Consider the following 14348-nt stretch of genomic DNA (forward strand, 5'->3'; position numbering starts at 1 on the left):
TCCATTTTGTGGCGCCAGTTCTTACAAGCAAGTTTCAAGTTAATTTACACTTGCAAGAGAGATAACTAAATTGTGAGTACTAGACATTTTTTTACTGGGCGAGAGATTCCTCCCCCCGCGGATGGATGTGTGTTCGTATCAATATGGGTTTGAGTCAAGGGCACTCCTTGGCAGCCTCTTGGTCAGTAATTGGCATATCTCTGTTTATAGCCATTCACGGTCACACAGCCTGGGCCTTCTGCTCTGTGTGCCCTGGATGCTCCAGGCAAGCAAAAATGGATGTTACAAGGGGGGTTCCTGTCTGGCTACAAGCACCTTAGGTACTAACAAAAATATATAGCTTCAGAGGGGTAGCTGTGTTAGTTGGTAACTTAAAAAAATGAATAGTCTAGCAGCACCTTAAAGACTAACAAAACATGTAGATAGTATCATGAGTTTTTGTGGTCACATGAGTTTTTGTGGGTAAAACACACTTCACCAGACAACTTGGAGACACGTTTGTACAAACCTCTCCACACCACTGTGACTCCAGCAATCAGCCAATATTCCACATGAAGATGGATTACAGGCTATCAGGAACACCATCCCTGCTGACTCCACTGCACACCTGGTTACAGAACTCCGCGACTTTGTCCTCACCCACAACTATTTCCGATTTGTTTCCCCAGCTCTTGCCCTCTCGCCTGGATCAGTCCACACAAGATTTACTTCCTTGACACTACAGTATAATTACACGACGGACACATTTCCACCATCTTATACCAGAAACCTACTGATTGCTACACTTATCTTCATGCCTCTAGTTTCCATCCAAGACACATTTCTCAATCTATTGTTTACAGCGAAGCCCCAAAATACAACCAGATTTGCTCCAATCCCACAGACAGAGACAAATACCTACAGGATCTAGATAGAGCATTCTTAAAACTGAAATACCCATCTGGAGAAGTGAAAAAACAAATTGACAGAGCCAGGAGAATCCCCAGCCATGAACTACTTCAAGACAGGCCAAGAAGAGAAAACAACAGAATTCCACTTGTCATCACCTACAGCCCTCAACTTAAACCCCTCCAATGTATTATTAACAATCTTCAACCTATCCTGGAAAATGATCCCCACTCTCACAGGCCTTGGAGGAAAGGCCAATCCTCACCTACAGACAACCTCCAAACCTCAAATTCTTTCCAGTAAACATTCATCACACCATCATAAGCATAATCACATAGGAACCCACCCCTGCAATTAGCCCCGGTTGCCAACTCTGCCCATATATCTACACAAGCGATTTCATCATAGGACCCAACCATATCAGCCATTACATCAGGGGCTCATTTAACTGCACAGCCACTAATGTGATCTATGCCATCAAATGCCAACAATGCCCCGCTGCCATGTATTTTAGCCAAACTGGACAGTCTTTACAGGAAAGAATTAATGGACACAAATCAGATATCTGAAAAGGCAACACATGGACATTTGCTGGCGAACACTTTAACCTGCCTGGGCACTCATGAATGGATCTCAAAGTCACCATATTATTTCAGGCCAGTTCCACAAATCAAATACACAGGGAAGCCTTGGAACTTAACTTCATTTACAAGTTTGGGACCCATCACAAAGGTATGAATTCCCTGGCTAGCACACTACCTTCCATATCCCAATGACTTAACCAACCAAACAATGGGTACTTAAGAACAATTTGCACCTTCTCTAGCAAATTCTTGTTACCTGAACACCCTAATTCACTATTTTCCCCTTTCCTTCTCCCCCTCCCCAGCCCCTATTTATTTTGGACCTGGACTTCTAATACTCCAGTTATCTGATGAAGTGGGCTGTGCCCACGGAAGCTCACGACACCATCTACACGTTTTGTTAGTCTCTAAGGTGCTGTTGTTTTTTTAAGTTTCCCCAGATCAGGCTGCGCTGCCGCCCCCCCTAGAATTGGCTGAGCCCGACCATTCAGCTGCTCAAGCCTGACCCTTTCTGCCTGTGTTCCACGGCGCACGCGCACAACCCGGCGTGGGTGGGTCGCTCTGCTTAAGGTCTCTCACTAGGCACGCGCGCGCGCGGCTGCTCTAGCTGTCGCCGTGTCGGCGCATGCGTAAAGCTGAAGGCCGGCGCCGCGCTGAATGGACCCCAGTAGGTTCACTGAGTGCGCGCGCGCGGGCTCCTCCGTTTGCCCTTCCCCCCACCCCCTTCTACTCCCGACACGGTTCCGCGTCTCGCTCCCTCAGCCATTGGCCTCCGTCGGGGCGAGTGCGCCTGCGCGGCGGCCCGGCAGTGACACCACCAGCCCATCCAGCTCTTCGCCCCTGCCACGTACGGGCAGCGGCAGCGTCGGCGATCGGGCGGGGCCGGAGCCGCGGCCCGCTGAGGAGGAGCCGGAGCAGGTGAGCGGGGCCTCGTCGCCCGGGCTGAAAATGCCCCCTCCCCCCAGCGACCCCCCCGCCGCGCCTCAGTCTCAGGGCCGGGTGGTACCGCCCCCCCCCCAACGCTGCTGCTGGGAGCGTGGGGGGGGGTCAGAGGAGGCAGCGCCCCCCCCCCCCCAAAAAACCCAATCTCTGCCGTTCACGCGCGTCTGGTCCGTTGCCCTTGTGCGGAGCCGGGGGGGGGGGGGCTGTGGCGCGGAGCCGGTTTCTCGGGCTTGTCTACACGGGCGTAGCGAGGGTTCCCCATTCACGCCTCCAAGGCCGGCAGACCTGTGTGGGCATCAGCGCAGGGTGGGGGGCAATTCCCCCCCCCCCCGCAGCAGATGCAGCTGGCGCCGCGGGGTGTTTGCCCGGGGAAGCTCCTGCCCGAACACATCTTAGTCCGTGAGCGGCCCCGGGGCTGCCCGTTGTTTGAATGGTGACCGGCTACCCCGCCGAGACGCGTTGACGCCAAGAGTGGGGGCTGGTGTTGTGGCTTGAGGGCGCTGTATTCCGCGCTGGGTTCGCTCATTAGTTCTCGCTCCTCGGGCGCTCGGAGGGGCTTGGTTTACACTTAACAATGAGCTGCTCCAACTACCTCACTTAAGGATGTCCCTCCCCCCCCCCCAAAAAAAAAGTCAATTTTGTGGGACACAGGTCATCCTGCCCCCTTCTGGGGATCCTGTGCCTCTCAGAAAAGTGACTTAACTATATCACTCCCTCCCACCCCCCCAAATCCCTCCTGTTGATGTAGGAAGCATCTATGTTACTACAGTGCTCCAGTGGCACACCTGCAGTGCCATAGATGGGCCACTGCAGTAAACCCTGTTTAATTGGTTAACCGGTTAATCATGCTTAGCTAGTTAACCAGTTAAAGAAGGGGGTGAAGAGGGGTGGAGGGGGAGAGCAGACAGGAGTGCTGCCTCCTCCCCTGCTGGGGTTAGGGGCTGCTCTGACTGGGCTGGGGAGCTGCTCCGGCCCACAGTGGTGAACCAGTAAGCCTCACCCGTTAAGGATGAGGCTTTCCGGTTAACCATTCACATCCCTAGTGTAAACATACCCTTACAGCATAATATGAATGTCCATACATGTAATTAATAGGCAGTAATTAATTGTTTTTACCTCCCACCTTATTATGGATTAAATTTCATATGCAGACAGTCCTATATTCATTTTGCTCTGCTGCTGCCTCACTTACTGTCTTGTCAGAGAAACTTGTCCCATTTGAACTAAAGAGTGGGTTTTTTTCTTTTAAAGCTTTGTTTAGCAGAGTTTATTGTTTCTCTGCTCCTGCTATATGAATTTGCAGGCAATTCAGAGGATTATGACATTGGTTTGCTATAGAAATGATTGTGAGGTCACAAATTTAGCATGGATTTAAGCATCAGATGCAAATAGAAGATGGGCTATAACAAATATAGTAAGAAATTATGGAGAAATATAAAAAAAAGTGAGAAATTACCTTATTCAAATGTGGTAATTTTAAGAGAGCTTGTTTTTTTTTTTAAAGACAAAGTACAGAACGGTTTGTCACTACCAGAATTATATTGACATTCCTCCTTTGGGTATCTTCACTTGAAAGTTATTTCAAAGGAAAACTGCAAACAGATGCAGTCCTCAAGATGTTTATTTTAAATCCTGTATAATGAACTCATGCAGGCTGGTGAACAGTTGGACAGCCAAGTGCTGTTAAAAATTTTTCTTGTTCTCTTTATGTGAGAGACATATGAAATGGATTTCCATGGGTAATCTTACCAAATAAGCTAATGTGCTTATGTAAGCATGTTTACGGTAATTAATATTCCCTAACAGTATTTGTAGTGGTACACCCCATGCATCCAGAAGCTACTTTTAAGCCTGAGATTCAACGCTGTAGAGTTGTAATGGTTATTAATAAGGTTGAAGTGTGGTTCTCATTAGGGATGTTAAATATTGATTAATTTACTAGTCGAGTAGTCAATAGAATTTCCATCGACTAGTCGATAAGCACTTCCACATTCCTCCCAGCAGGGGCTCTTGTGCATTTCAAAGTTGGAACTCTGCATGCAGCCCAGGGCTGACTCAGGGCTCCACAAGGGCGCTTCTGCTTTGAAATGCACAAAAACATAATTTGAGACATTTTGATGTGCGTGTACATGCACATTTATGTATGTAGTGTACTCCCTGGGCTCTTGTGCATTTCAAAGCGGAAGCACCAACATGGAGCCCAGAGTTAGCGGGACTTCCTGCTGGCCCTCGACATGCAGAGTGCCAGCTTTGAAATGTACAAGAGTCCCCAGTGGGGGCTCTTGTGCATTTCAAAGCGAAAGCGCCTGAATGGAGCCTGGGGTCAGTGGGGGATGAGAATGTGGTGCTGCCGCTCCATGCGGTGCTGCCGCTTTGAAATGCCACATGGAACTGGGGTCAGCTAGGAACTCCCAGCTGACCCAAGGCTCCATGCACTTTGAAATGCTGGGGTACAGCCTCTGTGCAGCGCTGACGCTTTGAAATGCCATAGTGGGATTTCAAAGGGGCAGTGCCCAAAGCTGATTCTAGGCTCTGTGTGGCGCTGCCCCTTTGAAACGCTGCTGTGGCATTTCAAAGGGGCAGCACCGCACAGAACCTGGGGTCAGCTCCTGAAGAGCAGTCTGCCTTTCAGTTGGTGTGGCTCTCTGATCACAACTGCAGCTTCTTGTCCAGTTTGATTCTCCACTCCAGAGCATTCCTGTTCTAAGAACTTTCACTTAATGTCAGAGCACCTTCAGCCTCAAATCAGGAAGTTGAGGTCTGGGCTGTAATACAGGCAGTCCCCGACTTACGCGGATCCGACTTATGTCGGATCCGCAGTTACGAACGGGGCTCCCCCGGAGGACACGGACTGCGGGACCTCGTGGTCCTGCCGCCCGTGTACTCCGGGGCTTTCTCCGCGTCTCCCTGGTCTGCAGACCAGGAAGACGTGGAGTAAAGCCGCGGAGGGGCTCGGGCAGCGAGGCAGCCCAGGCGTGCCTGGGCTGCTCCGCTGCCGGCTTCCCCGAGGCTTTGCAAAGCCGCAGGGGGGCTCGGGCATTGAGGCTTTGCCTGAGCCCCCCCCACGGCTTTGCAAAGCCTCGGGGAAGCCGGCAGCGGAGCAGCCGCGCCTGGGCTGCCTCGCTGCCCGAGGCGCCTCCCCCCCCCCCCTCCCCCGCGGCTTTGCAAAGCCTCAGGGAAGCCGGAAGCGGAGCAGCCCAGGCGCGCCTGGGCTGCCTCGCTGCTGGCGTCCTCAGAGGCTTTGCTCCCCATTTCCCTGGCAGACCAGGGAGACTGGGAGCAAAGCCGCAGAGGACCCAGGTGGCGGGACCGCGGTGCGTCTCGGTCCGCCGCCGCGTCTTCCTGGTCTGCTGGGGTGGGGGTGGGAGGCAGCTAGTACGCCCCTCCCCCCCAGCAGACTAGGCTTTTCTCCAGACGCCTGTGGCAGAGCAGCTGGGGCGCTGCCGGTTGGTCCTGCAGCGCTGCTCTGGGCGCTACTGGACCAATCCGGCAGCACCCCAGCTGCTCTGCCACAGGCGTCCTGATTCAGCCGCTGCTGGTCAGTTTCAGCAGCGGCTGAATCAGGACGCCTGGGGCAGAGCAGATGGGATGCTGCTGGGTTGGTCCAGTAGCGCCAAGGAGCGGCGCTACTGGAGCAACCCAGCAGCACCCCAGCTGCTCTGCCCCAGGAGTCCCCAAGTCAGCTTCTGCTGAAACTGACCAGCGCTAACTACAGGAAGCCCGAGGCAGAGTTGCTCTGCCCCGGGCTTCCTGGAATCAGCTGCTGATTAGTTTCAGCAGCAGCTGACTTGGGGATGCCTGGGGTTCTTAAGTTGATTCTGTATGTAAGTCAGAACTGGCAGTCAGTTTCAGCAGCGGCTGAATCTGGACGCCAGTTCCGACTTACATACAGATTCAACTTAAGAACAAACCTACAGTCCCTATCTTGTACGTAACCCGGGGACTGCCTGTATAGCAAAACCAATCTAAAATGTAAACTTAATTTTTTAAAGTAAATTTTGGGATGCTGAGAAAATAGAGGTTACTAGAACAGATGTTTAAACAATGTATGTTACTCAGAGTTTAAATAGAAGTTGTTAAAGTAAATTATTTCATCCCTATAACATGCCATGATATGAAAAGTATGTAGCTGCTGTGAAGACTCGCAATAAGTTAACCTTTCTTGGCTTTCTGATGCAGATCTCATGTCCTATTTGTAATATACCATTGATCAGCATCACTTCTGGCAGTGCATGGCGGGACATCTGAACACCATCTGGAAGTAAAGTGGGAAGCCTGAAAAACAGTCTAGCAAATCTGTAAGAATTTATTACTACAAAAAGATATTGGTGTCAAGAAAATAAAGGAAGATCTAGAGGTGCTATAGAAGATATGTTATAAAAACAGTTTTCATAATGCTCCTTTCCCATAACCAGAGCTCGACAATTAGTGTAGTCTACTCGCCTGTGGCGAGTAGATTACAAGCTGGCACAGTCACGCAGCGTGGTAAGCGCATGCGCAGCATGCCGAACCGCGCGGCTGGCGAGTGGGGCTCGCTGCTGCTTGGCGAGCCCTGCCAATAACTAATAACATCTCACAAGCTCTGGAGTCGAAATTCCTCTGTCCAAAAAACTGAACAATGCCATAGCAATAGTACAAGCTTCAGTATTTTACTCAGCCATTATATCCCAAATCTGACCTGAAAGGCACTCTAATATATTAACTCACTCACTGTACCTGTCTAATTCCTGTCCTCTTTTCTGAACTATCAAAGTGACTTTTGTAATATAGCTGATTGTTTGCTTTTCTTTTTGTGTAAGCTGACATCTAGTAAGTACATCAGTTGGACCAAAGCTTGTTCATTTTAAACAGGAGAACCTATTAGATTCAAATGAAAACACAGAACGCTACCAGTCCTGACAAGGCTGTAATATTCTCACTTATATTGTAGCAACACAGTACAATTTGCTTTCTTATCAAACGTTAAAACACTGGGCTAAATGTGTGGAGAAGCATCAAGATGTAGCATATTCAAGGCTTTATTCTGTGAAGCTGAAAGAGATGTTCTTCAGCTTGAAAACTTTTAAAATTGATCAACTTGAGCAAGTTTCTGAAATATGTCCTTTAAAAAAAAAAAAAAGCGTGTGTCTGGTCTCTTGCATGTGCATACGAAGATTTTTTCCAGAGGAAATTGAGAAGATTCGAGAAGACCCAAGCCATTGTCATCTTCCTTTCTTCTGTATGCTCTGTCTGCCTTCCACTTTGGCAGTAGGGGAGTTGAAATATAAGGCTTCCTAAATTCTGAGCTCCTCTGATGTTATCAGGATAATGAAGAAATCCCTCTTATTTCCTCTCACTCCAGAGCCTTGTGTTCCCAGTAGGAATCCGGGGAAAAAAATAATGTTTTTCCCCAGCCCACATTCTCAGGCTTCCTTTGTACCTCTGTCCTCAGAAATATTATTATGTACACTGGAATAATGAAATATTTTTGGCAAACAAAACTTTACCTAATGTATACTTTTTGGGAGTTAACATTTCTTGCTAGGATTTCTGATACATTTCTCAAATTTGGTGTTTCAGGATAAGTAGTAATTTCAAGCTATATATTTTTATTGAAATTTATAAAGACTTTCATCGAAATTATGACTTCTAGTTTGAAAATTGCTCTAATATAGGAATAGTTATAAGCTTCAGAACTGCATTAGAAAGCACTCTACACGAATTTAACTCAACAAATTTGGGAGTGTAAAAAAGGCTGAAATAAAACTGAAATTTAAAAATACCTTAAATGAGTTATTTTTTTGCTCATTTAAAAAAGTGTACTGTGAAAAATGGGTTTGTAGTTTACTCAGTTTATGGTTGCATCCTAAAATGTGACACATGCATTAGAGATCTGGTTTTGCAGGAAAGCTTAAGTAGGATCTCTCAGCTGGTAGCTTTCTCATTTCCTCTTTTTTCCCCTTGCATTCAGACACACCTGTCCCAATTTGATCTTCCTCCCAAACTCTTATTTCATCAAAGCATCTCAACCTCCAAAACAATTTGAAGTACTGGGGCTTTGCATTTTATCTGCTTTGCTTGTGACTGTGAGATAGAAATAGAGGTCTCATAGAAATAGCTAGAGAGATGATCACATGCTTTTTTAATGTATCAAGGCAGTGCTTTTGCACTGTTACTCACCTCCATGAAATACACGCCTCTCTCAAATGCCATTCTTAAAATATTGTAAATGTAAATACTAGGAATGTAAAATGTTACCTGGTAAGCATTAGCATTACTGGCATACTTATCTGGTAACTGGTAGGGATGTTAAAATGAGAATAACCCCTGAATTTTTAAACCAGCTCCCTGCGTGTACTAGTTCCCATGGAGCTGTTTATTCCCACCTCCACCCCTCTGTTCCCTCCCTCCCCCCTCCGTGTGCTGCTGCCTCTGTATCAAATCTGGCTGTATAAAAGGCAGGCTGAGTGGATGGGTGGGTTTGTGTGTAACAGTGTAGGCGTGTAAATGGTTAACCGATGATCCTGGGCTCATCAGTTAACCTTCACGATCACATCCCTAGTAACTAGTTAACTGAAGGCCTGGGTTGGGGGTATAATTCCTCCTGTTGTGGCCTGGCCGTCAGGACCCCTGCTGGCTGGAGGAGACCCATGGAACAGTGGGACCCTGGTTAAACTATTAAAATGGTATTGTTTAATCCATTAATTTTTAAGGCGTATTTACATCCCCAATAAATATATCTACTCGAACGCATATGTTTTAACATGGTAACAGCTAAATATTGAACAGATTTTTTTGTTCTTAAACTTTACAGGAAGTAAAAACCCCATATTTCCATCTCAGAACTTTAAAATTTGGCTTAAAACAGAGAGGATAACTTTTTGAATATCTCATTTTGTAAATCTTCATTTTGTACATGAAGAGTTGTGAAATGCCTGATAAACTATGTTCTCTCAATTGTTAATTTGGTAGAGATGTGTCCAAGAAAGCTGCCCTAGAGAATAGTCTCATAATGTTTCTGAAATCCAGGAAGTTACAAGTACTGTGTCGGGCTATGGTGGTTGTGAAACAAATCATTTTCTAAAAGATGTCGTGTTAATGTTTTTTTGTTAACAGATTATAGGCAATCCAGAATCCATCATGAATGGACAACTAGATTTAAGTGGGAAGCTGATTATTAAAGCTCAACTGGGGGAGGATATTAGGAGAATTCCAATTCATAATGAGGACATCACCTATGATGAGCTAGTGCTGATGATGCAGAGAGTTTTCAGAGGAAAACTTCTGAGTAATGATGAAGTCACAATAAAGTATAAGGATGAAGGTAAGGTTTGCATATTATTAGTATTATAGTGTTTTTGTGAGACTACAAACTGTCATAAAAATATTTTTTAGAATTGTTTCTGGATGTTTCTGCCCTTGAGATGTATACATTTACATTATGAGATTATTCCAGTGTGTAAAAGCATTTCCTGAAGGATTAGAAGGTTACAAAAAAGAACCATGGCTCTAACCTCCTGTAATCTCTGGCTACATCTACACTATAACAGAAAGTTGACTTAAGCTGTGCAACCCCAGCTATGGGAATAACGTAGCTGGAGTCAGTGTACCTTAAGTTGTTGTTTTTTTCTGTGGGCTCTACACTGGTGGAGAGGGTGTAGTGATGGAAGAAACTCTACACTATTTTTGTCTGGGATAGAGTAATAGGGTCGATGAAGAGCTATCTGTGGTCATTTTGGTGGGTCAATTTGGTAGCTGGCTATTTTACATCTCTGGTTGGAACAGGGTTTCCTCTGGCCCTCACATAGATTTAAGAACTGGCTGACAGATCAAAAAGTAATTGTCAGTGGGGAATTTTCATTGGGTTGGGTAGTTTCTAGTGGGGACTTGTTGGGATTGGTAGTAGGCATGACTCAAAATGTTTTCATAATGATGTGGGAGTAATGTTGCATGACTGAGGTGAGTGTCTTCTTTTTTTCCTGCCTGTCAGTTGGGGGATATGTCTGTCAGGATGGGATTTTTGGGTTTGTGGGTTTTTTGGTTGGCTTTTTTTTTCTTCCTTTTTGCATGTGGTACCAGGCCAATTTTTCTATGGGTCAGTGAATTTACCCAAAAAAGATTCCCCACCCCTCATTTAGATTATCAAAAAGACAGATGACTCTTTAACTACAGTGTATATTTTCACTTAGAAGAAAATACCAGGTACTAAGGGGTCCTTTAATTTTATATCAGTTTTACATCTCCCTCAGTGCACAACTAGAAGGGACTGTTAATTCAGAAGTAAAGAAGGCCCATTGCTTCTCATGATGGTTGGGGGTGTGTGTGTGCGTGTGCGTGCGTGCTCGTCCGTCCGTCCAAATGTCTGAGCGAGTGGCTTTTTTTGTAAGAAAAAAGGTGCCAGTACTCCAGTCTCAAACTTGTTGAGGGGGGGGGAGGAAAGTTGAGCGTTGAGCGTGCCTCTTCTCCCCCCCCCAAAGTTGTTGAGCGTGCCTCTTCCCCCCCCCCCCCCCCCAAAAGTGTTGGAAGTCGAAATGTGGTTGTGGCCCCTTTAAGAGCCAAAGTGATGTAGGAGCCAGGGGGGAAAAAACTGCCTCACGTACTGAGCAGGCTTCTGTCAGGAGATGAGTGGCGCCAGGAAAACAGGAGCCAGTATGTGTGGGGGGGGAAATGCCATTCCTTTACTGTGTGCTGGGAAAATAGGTGACGGTATGCTGTTCCGGGCTGTATCGCCACCAAAAAACTCTGTGTGTGTGTGTGTGTGTGTGTGTGTGTGTGTGTGTGTGTGTGTGTGTGTGTGTGTGTGTGTGTGTGTGTGTGTGTGTGTGTGTGCGCGTCTATATATAAATAAATAAAAATATGCAAGGGGAAATTTAGTTGAGGTTATGCAGTTATCCTGAACTCAAAAGTAGAGGGAGGTGGAATTTGTAAAGTGGTGCACCTTCATATGCCAGGGAATTGGGATTAAGAATTTTACAAATGACCCAATTAGTAATATTTTTTTATTAAATCGAATATGGTTAATACCTTTCCTTTATCGCTGCACTACAATTAAGAGCTAATTTTTTCTCTACCAGAGAAACGCTAGCTAGAGGGAGAAATGAAATGCTGGCTACATGTAGATTAGGGATGTAAAATCCCAGTTAACTGGTTAAAGGCAGTGTTTAACCAGTTAACTAATTAAAGGGAGGGCAGGTTGGAGAGTTGCTCCAGCTTTGTTGGGCTGCAGCATCTCCCCCCTCCCCTCCCCCCCTTCCGCCTATGCTGGGATGGAACAGCACCCTCGCTGCAGACCAAGTCTGGTTGTTTAGAGTATGCCTGACTGGCCAGGCCCTGCAGAGCTGGAATAGTCTCCTGCCTGGAGTGGTCAGGGAGCTGCTGCAGTCCCCACTGTTGAACTAGAATTGGTACCTGGTAAGGATGAGGCTTACTGATTAACCATTCACATCCCTAGTGTAGATGGTGTGGGAAGGTTACGGGAAAAGAATCCCATGTGTATTTGGGTAATCTTTTAAAATGAATGATGCTTGGTTAAAAAGACATAATAGGGTAGTAGCTGCGGTTATTGATAAAATAGGTAAGTTAGGATGGAAGGTGATAGTGGAACCCGATTTAAGGGATAAAAATGGCTATTTGTATAAGCCCAGTATTGTTTTTGTTGGAGGAGAAACTGCAGGGCCAACAGGGAAAAGGCGACCTATTACTCTGATTTGGAGAAGGATATTAAAGAATTAACTGGGAGTAGAAATGTCCACATTTTTGGCCTTGTAATTGGGGCTTGAGGCAAACGGAGCCAAAGTAATGATGAACTGAATGAATTCCTTGGAATTGAGTAAGGCAAACTTCTGTGGACTCATGCCATTACCAATATGGTGGCTGTGTTCAGTGACAAGTAGTGATCCTGGAGCTCCATTCTGAGTATTCTGATATATTTATATGTACTTAACTTTTTTCTTTTTTACCTTGGATTATTGGTTGTCATTATCTCTATCTACATTTTCACCTGTCCTTTTATATATGAAGGTTTTTAACTTATTTCATACTTTATAATTTATTATATTTTAAGTTATATTTTTTAATGGATATGACCGTGGCCAATCCACAAAGAGTAACCAGAAAAGGGTAGTTTAGTCACGCCTGTGCATATATAGCAGAGAAAGGCATAATTAGAACTCATGACAGGAAGCTGAAGCCAGACAAACCCAAATTAGAAATTAGACACAATTTTTTAACAGTGGAGATGGTTAACCACTGGAACAAACTACCAAGGGAAGAACTTGATTCTCAGTCTCTTGATGTCTTCAGATCAAAACTGACTGCCTTTGTGGAAGATATCCTTCAGGCAAACTGAAGTTATTGTACTCAGTACAAGGTATTTGGGTGAAATTAAATGGCCTGTGATGTAGAGGCTACATGATCTAATGATCCCTCCTGACATTAGAGTCTTTGAATTAGGAAATGAATAAAAAAAAAGATTTCTGGTCTCTTCCCTTCCTCTGTTAATATCTTCAGGTAACATTCCCTTAACGAATTCTGGGCTGCATTCTGCTACAACAAAAATTAGGTTTTCCCAAACTCTTTTCAGGGTACTCCTGAAATTCCTTTCCTTTTTGACCTTGTGGTTCTTCTCCTTTCCACCCAATGCATGGAAGAAAGAAAGAGCTTGAGCCTCTTTGTCCCCCGCTTCTCTCCTCTCCTCGGAAAGGAGCTGGGGCTTGTGAGCTCTTCAGATACCTGCCTCATTTCTTCCTGTTCTACTTATTGAAAGAGTGATGAGTCCTGTTGAAACAAAAAACAGGACTATGTAGCACTTTAAAGACTAACAAGATGGTTTATTAGGTGATGAGCTTTCGTGGGCCATACCCACTTCCTCAGATCAATATGTGGAAGAACATCGGCACAACCATAAATACCAAAGTGATACAATCAAAAAAAAAAGTGAACGCATGTGAAATTGACAAATCAAATTTTAGAACAGAGTGGAGGTATGGGCGGAAGGTAAGTTTCTGTGAGGTAGTGACATAGGGGTGATAATAGGAGAAGTTTCTGTGAGGTAATGATATGAGGGGTGATAATTGGGGAAGCTATCTTTGTAATGGGTGAGATAATTAGTCTTTGTTTAAACCCATACATAAAGTGTCAAATTTAAGATTAAATGACAATTCTGAAGCTTCTCCTTGAAGTCTGGAGTTAGTCTCTTTGAAGCAATATGCATGTTTTAAGGTCATTAAGTGAATGATCAGTCTGGCTGAAATGGCAGGCAATAGCTTTCTCTCTGAGAGTCTTATGTCTGTTTTGTGTGCATTGATTCTTTGGCAAAGTGTCTGAGACGTTTGTATAATGTACACAGCAGACGGACACTTTAGGCACATGATGGCATAAATTACATTTCTGGATGAACAGGAATTTGTGTTCTTATAAGAACGGCCGTACTGGGTCAGACCAAAGGTCCATCTAGCCCAGTATTCTGTCTGCTGACAGTGGCCAGCACCAGGTGCCCCAGAGAGGGTGGACCGAAGACAATTATCAAGTGATTTGTCTCCTGCCATCCCTCTCCAGCCCCTGACAAACAAAGGCCAAGGACACCATTTTATCCCCTGGCTAATAGCCTTTTATGGACCTAAACTCCATGAAATTATCTAGCTTCTTTTTAAACTCTATTATAGTCCTACCCTTCACAGCCTCCTCTGACAAGGAGATCCACAGGTTGACTACATGCTGTGTGAAGAAGAACTTTCTTTTATTAGTTTAAAACCTGCTACCCATTAATTTCATTTGGTGTCCTCTAGTTCTTCTATTATGGGAACTAATAAATAACTTTTCTTTATCAGCCCTCTCCACACCACTCATGATTTTATATACCTCTATCCTATCCCCCCTCAGTCTCTTCTCTAAACTGAAAAGTCCCAGTCGCTTTAACCTCTCCTCATATGGGACCTGTTCCAAACCTCTAATCAT

The 14348-nt window shown here is 45.4% G+C and overlaps 1 protein-coding gene across 4 annotated transcripts in view; it reads left to right on the plus strand.

Moving 5' to 3' along the window:
- Nucleotides 1-2037: 2037 nt before the first annotated feature.
- The window catches only part of TFG (trafficking from ER to golgi regulator), a 34620-nt gene continuing 22309 nt past the window's right edge, over nucleotides 2038-14348 (plus strand). For 2 of the 4 annotated variants that reach the window (XM_075907608.2, XM_075907619.2), the window contains exons 1-2: nucleotides 2038-2390; nucleotides 9510-9717. In XM_075907608.2, coding sequence (XP_075763723.1) covers nucleotides 2130-2390; nucleotides 9510-9717 — 469 coding nt within the window. In that variant the 5' untranslated portion in view covers nucleotides 2038-2129. Of the gene's footprint in view, nucleotides 2391-6593; nucleotides 6713-9509; nucleotides 9718-14348 lie in introns of all 4 variants that reach the window. The other 2 variants (XM_075907627.2, XM_075907597.2) reach the window with 2 other exon arrangements.

This window comes from Pelodiscus sinensis, chromosome 1, assembly GCF_052426305.1.
Source record: "Pelodiscus sinensis isolate ZL-2025 chromosome 1, ASM5242630v1, whole genome shotgun sequence".
Taxonomy (NCBI): Eukaryota; Metazoa; Chordata; order Testudines; family Trionychidae; genus Pelodiscus; species Pelodiscus sinensis.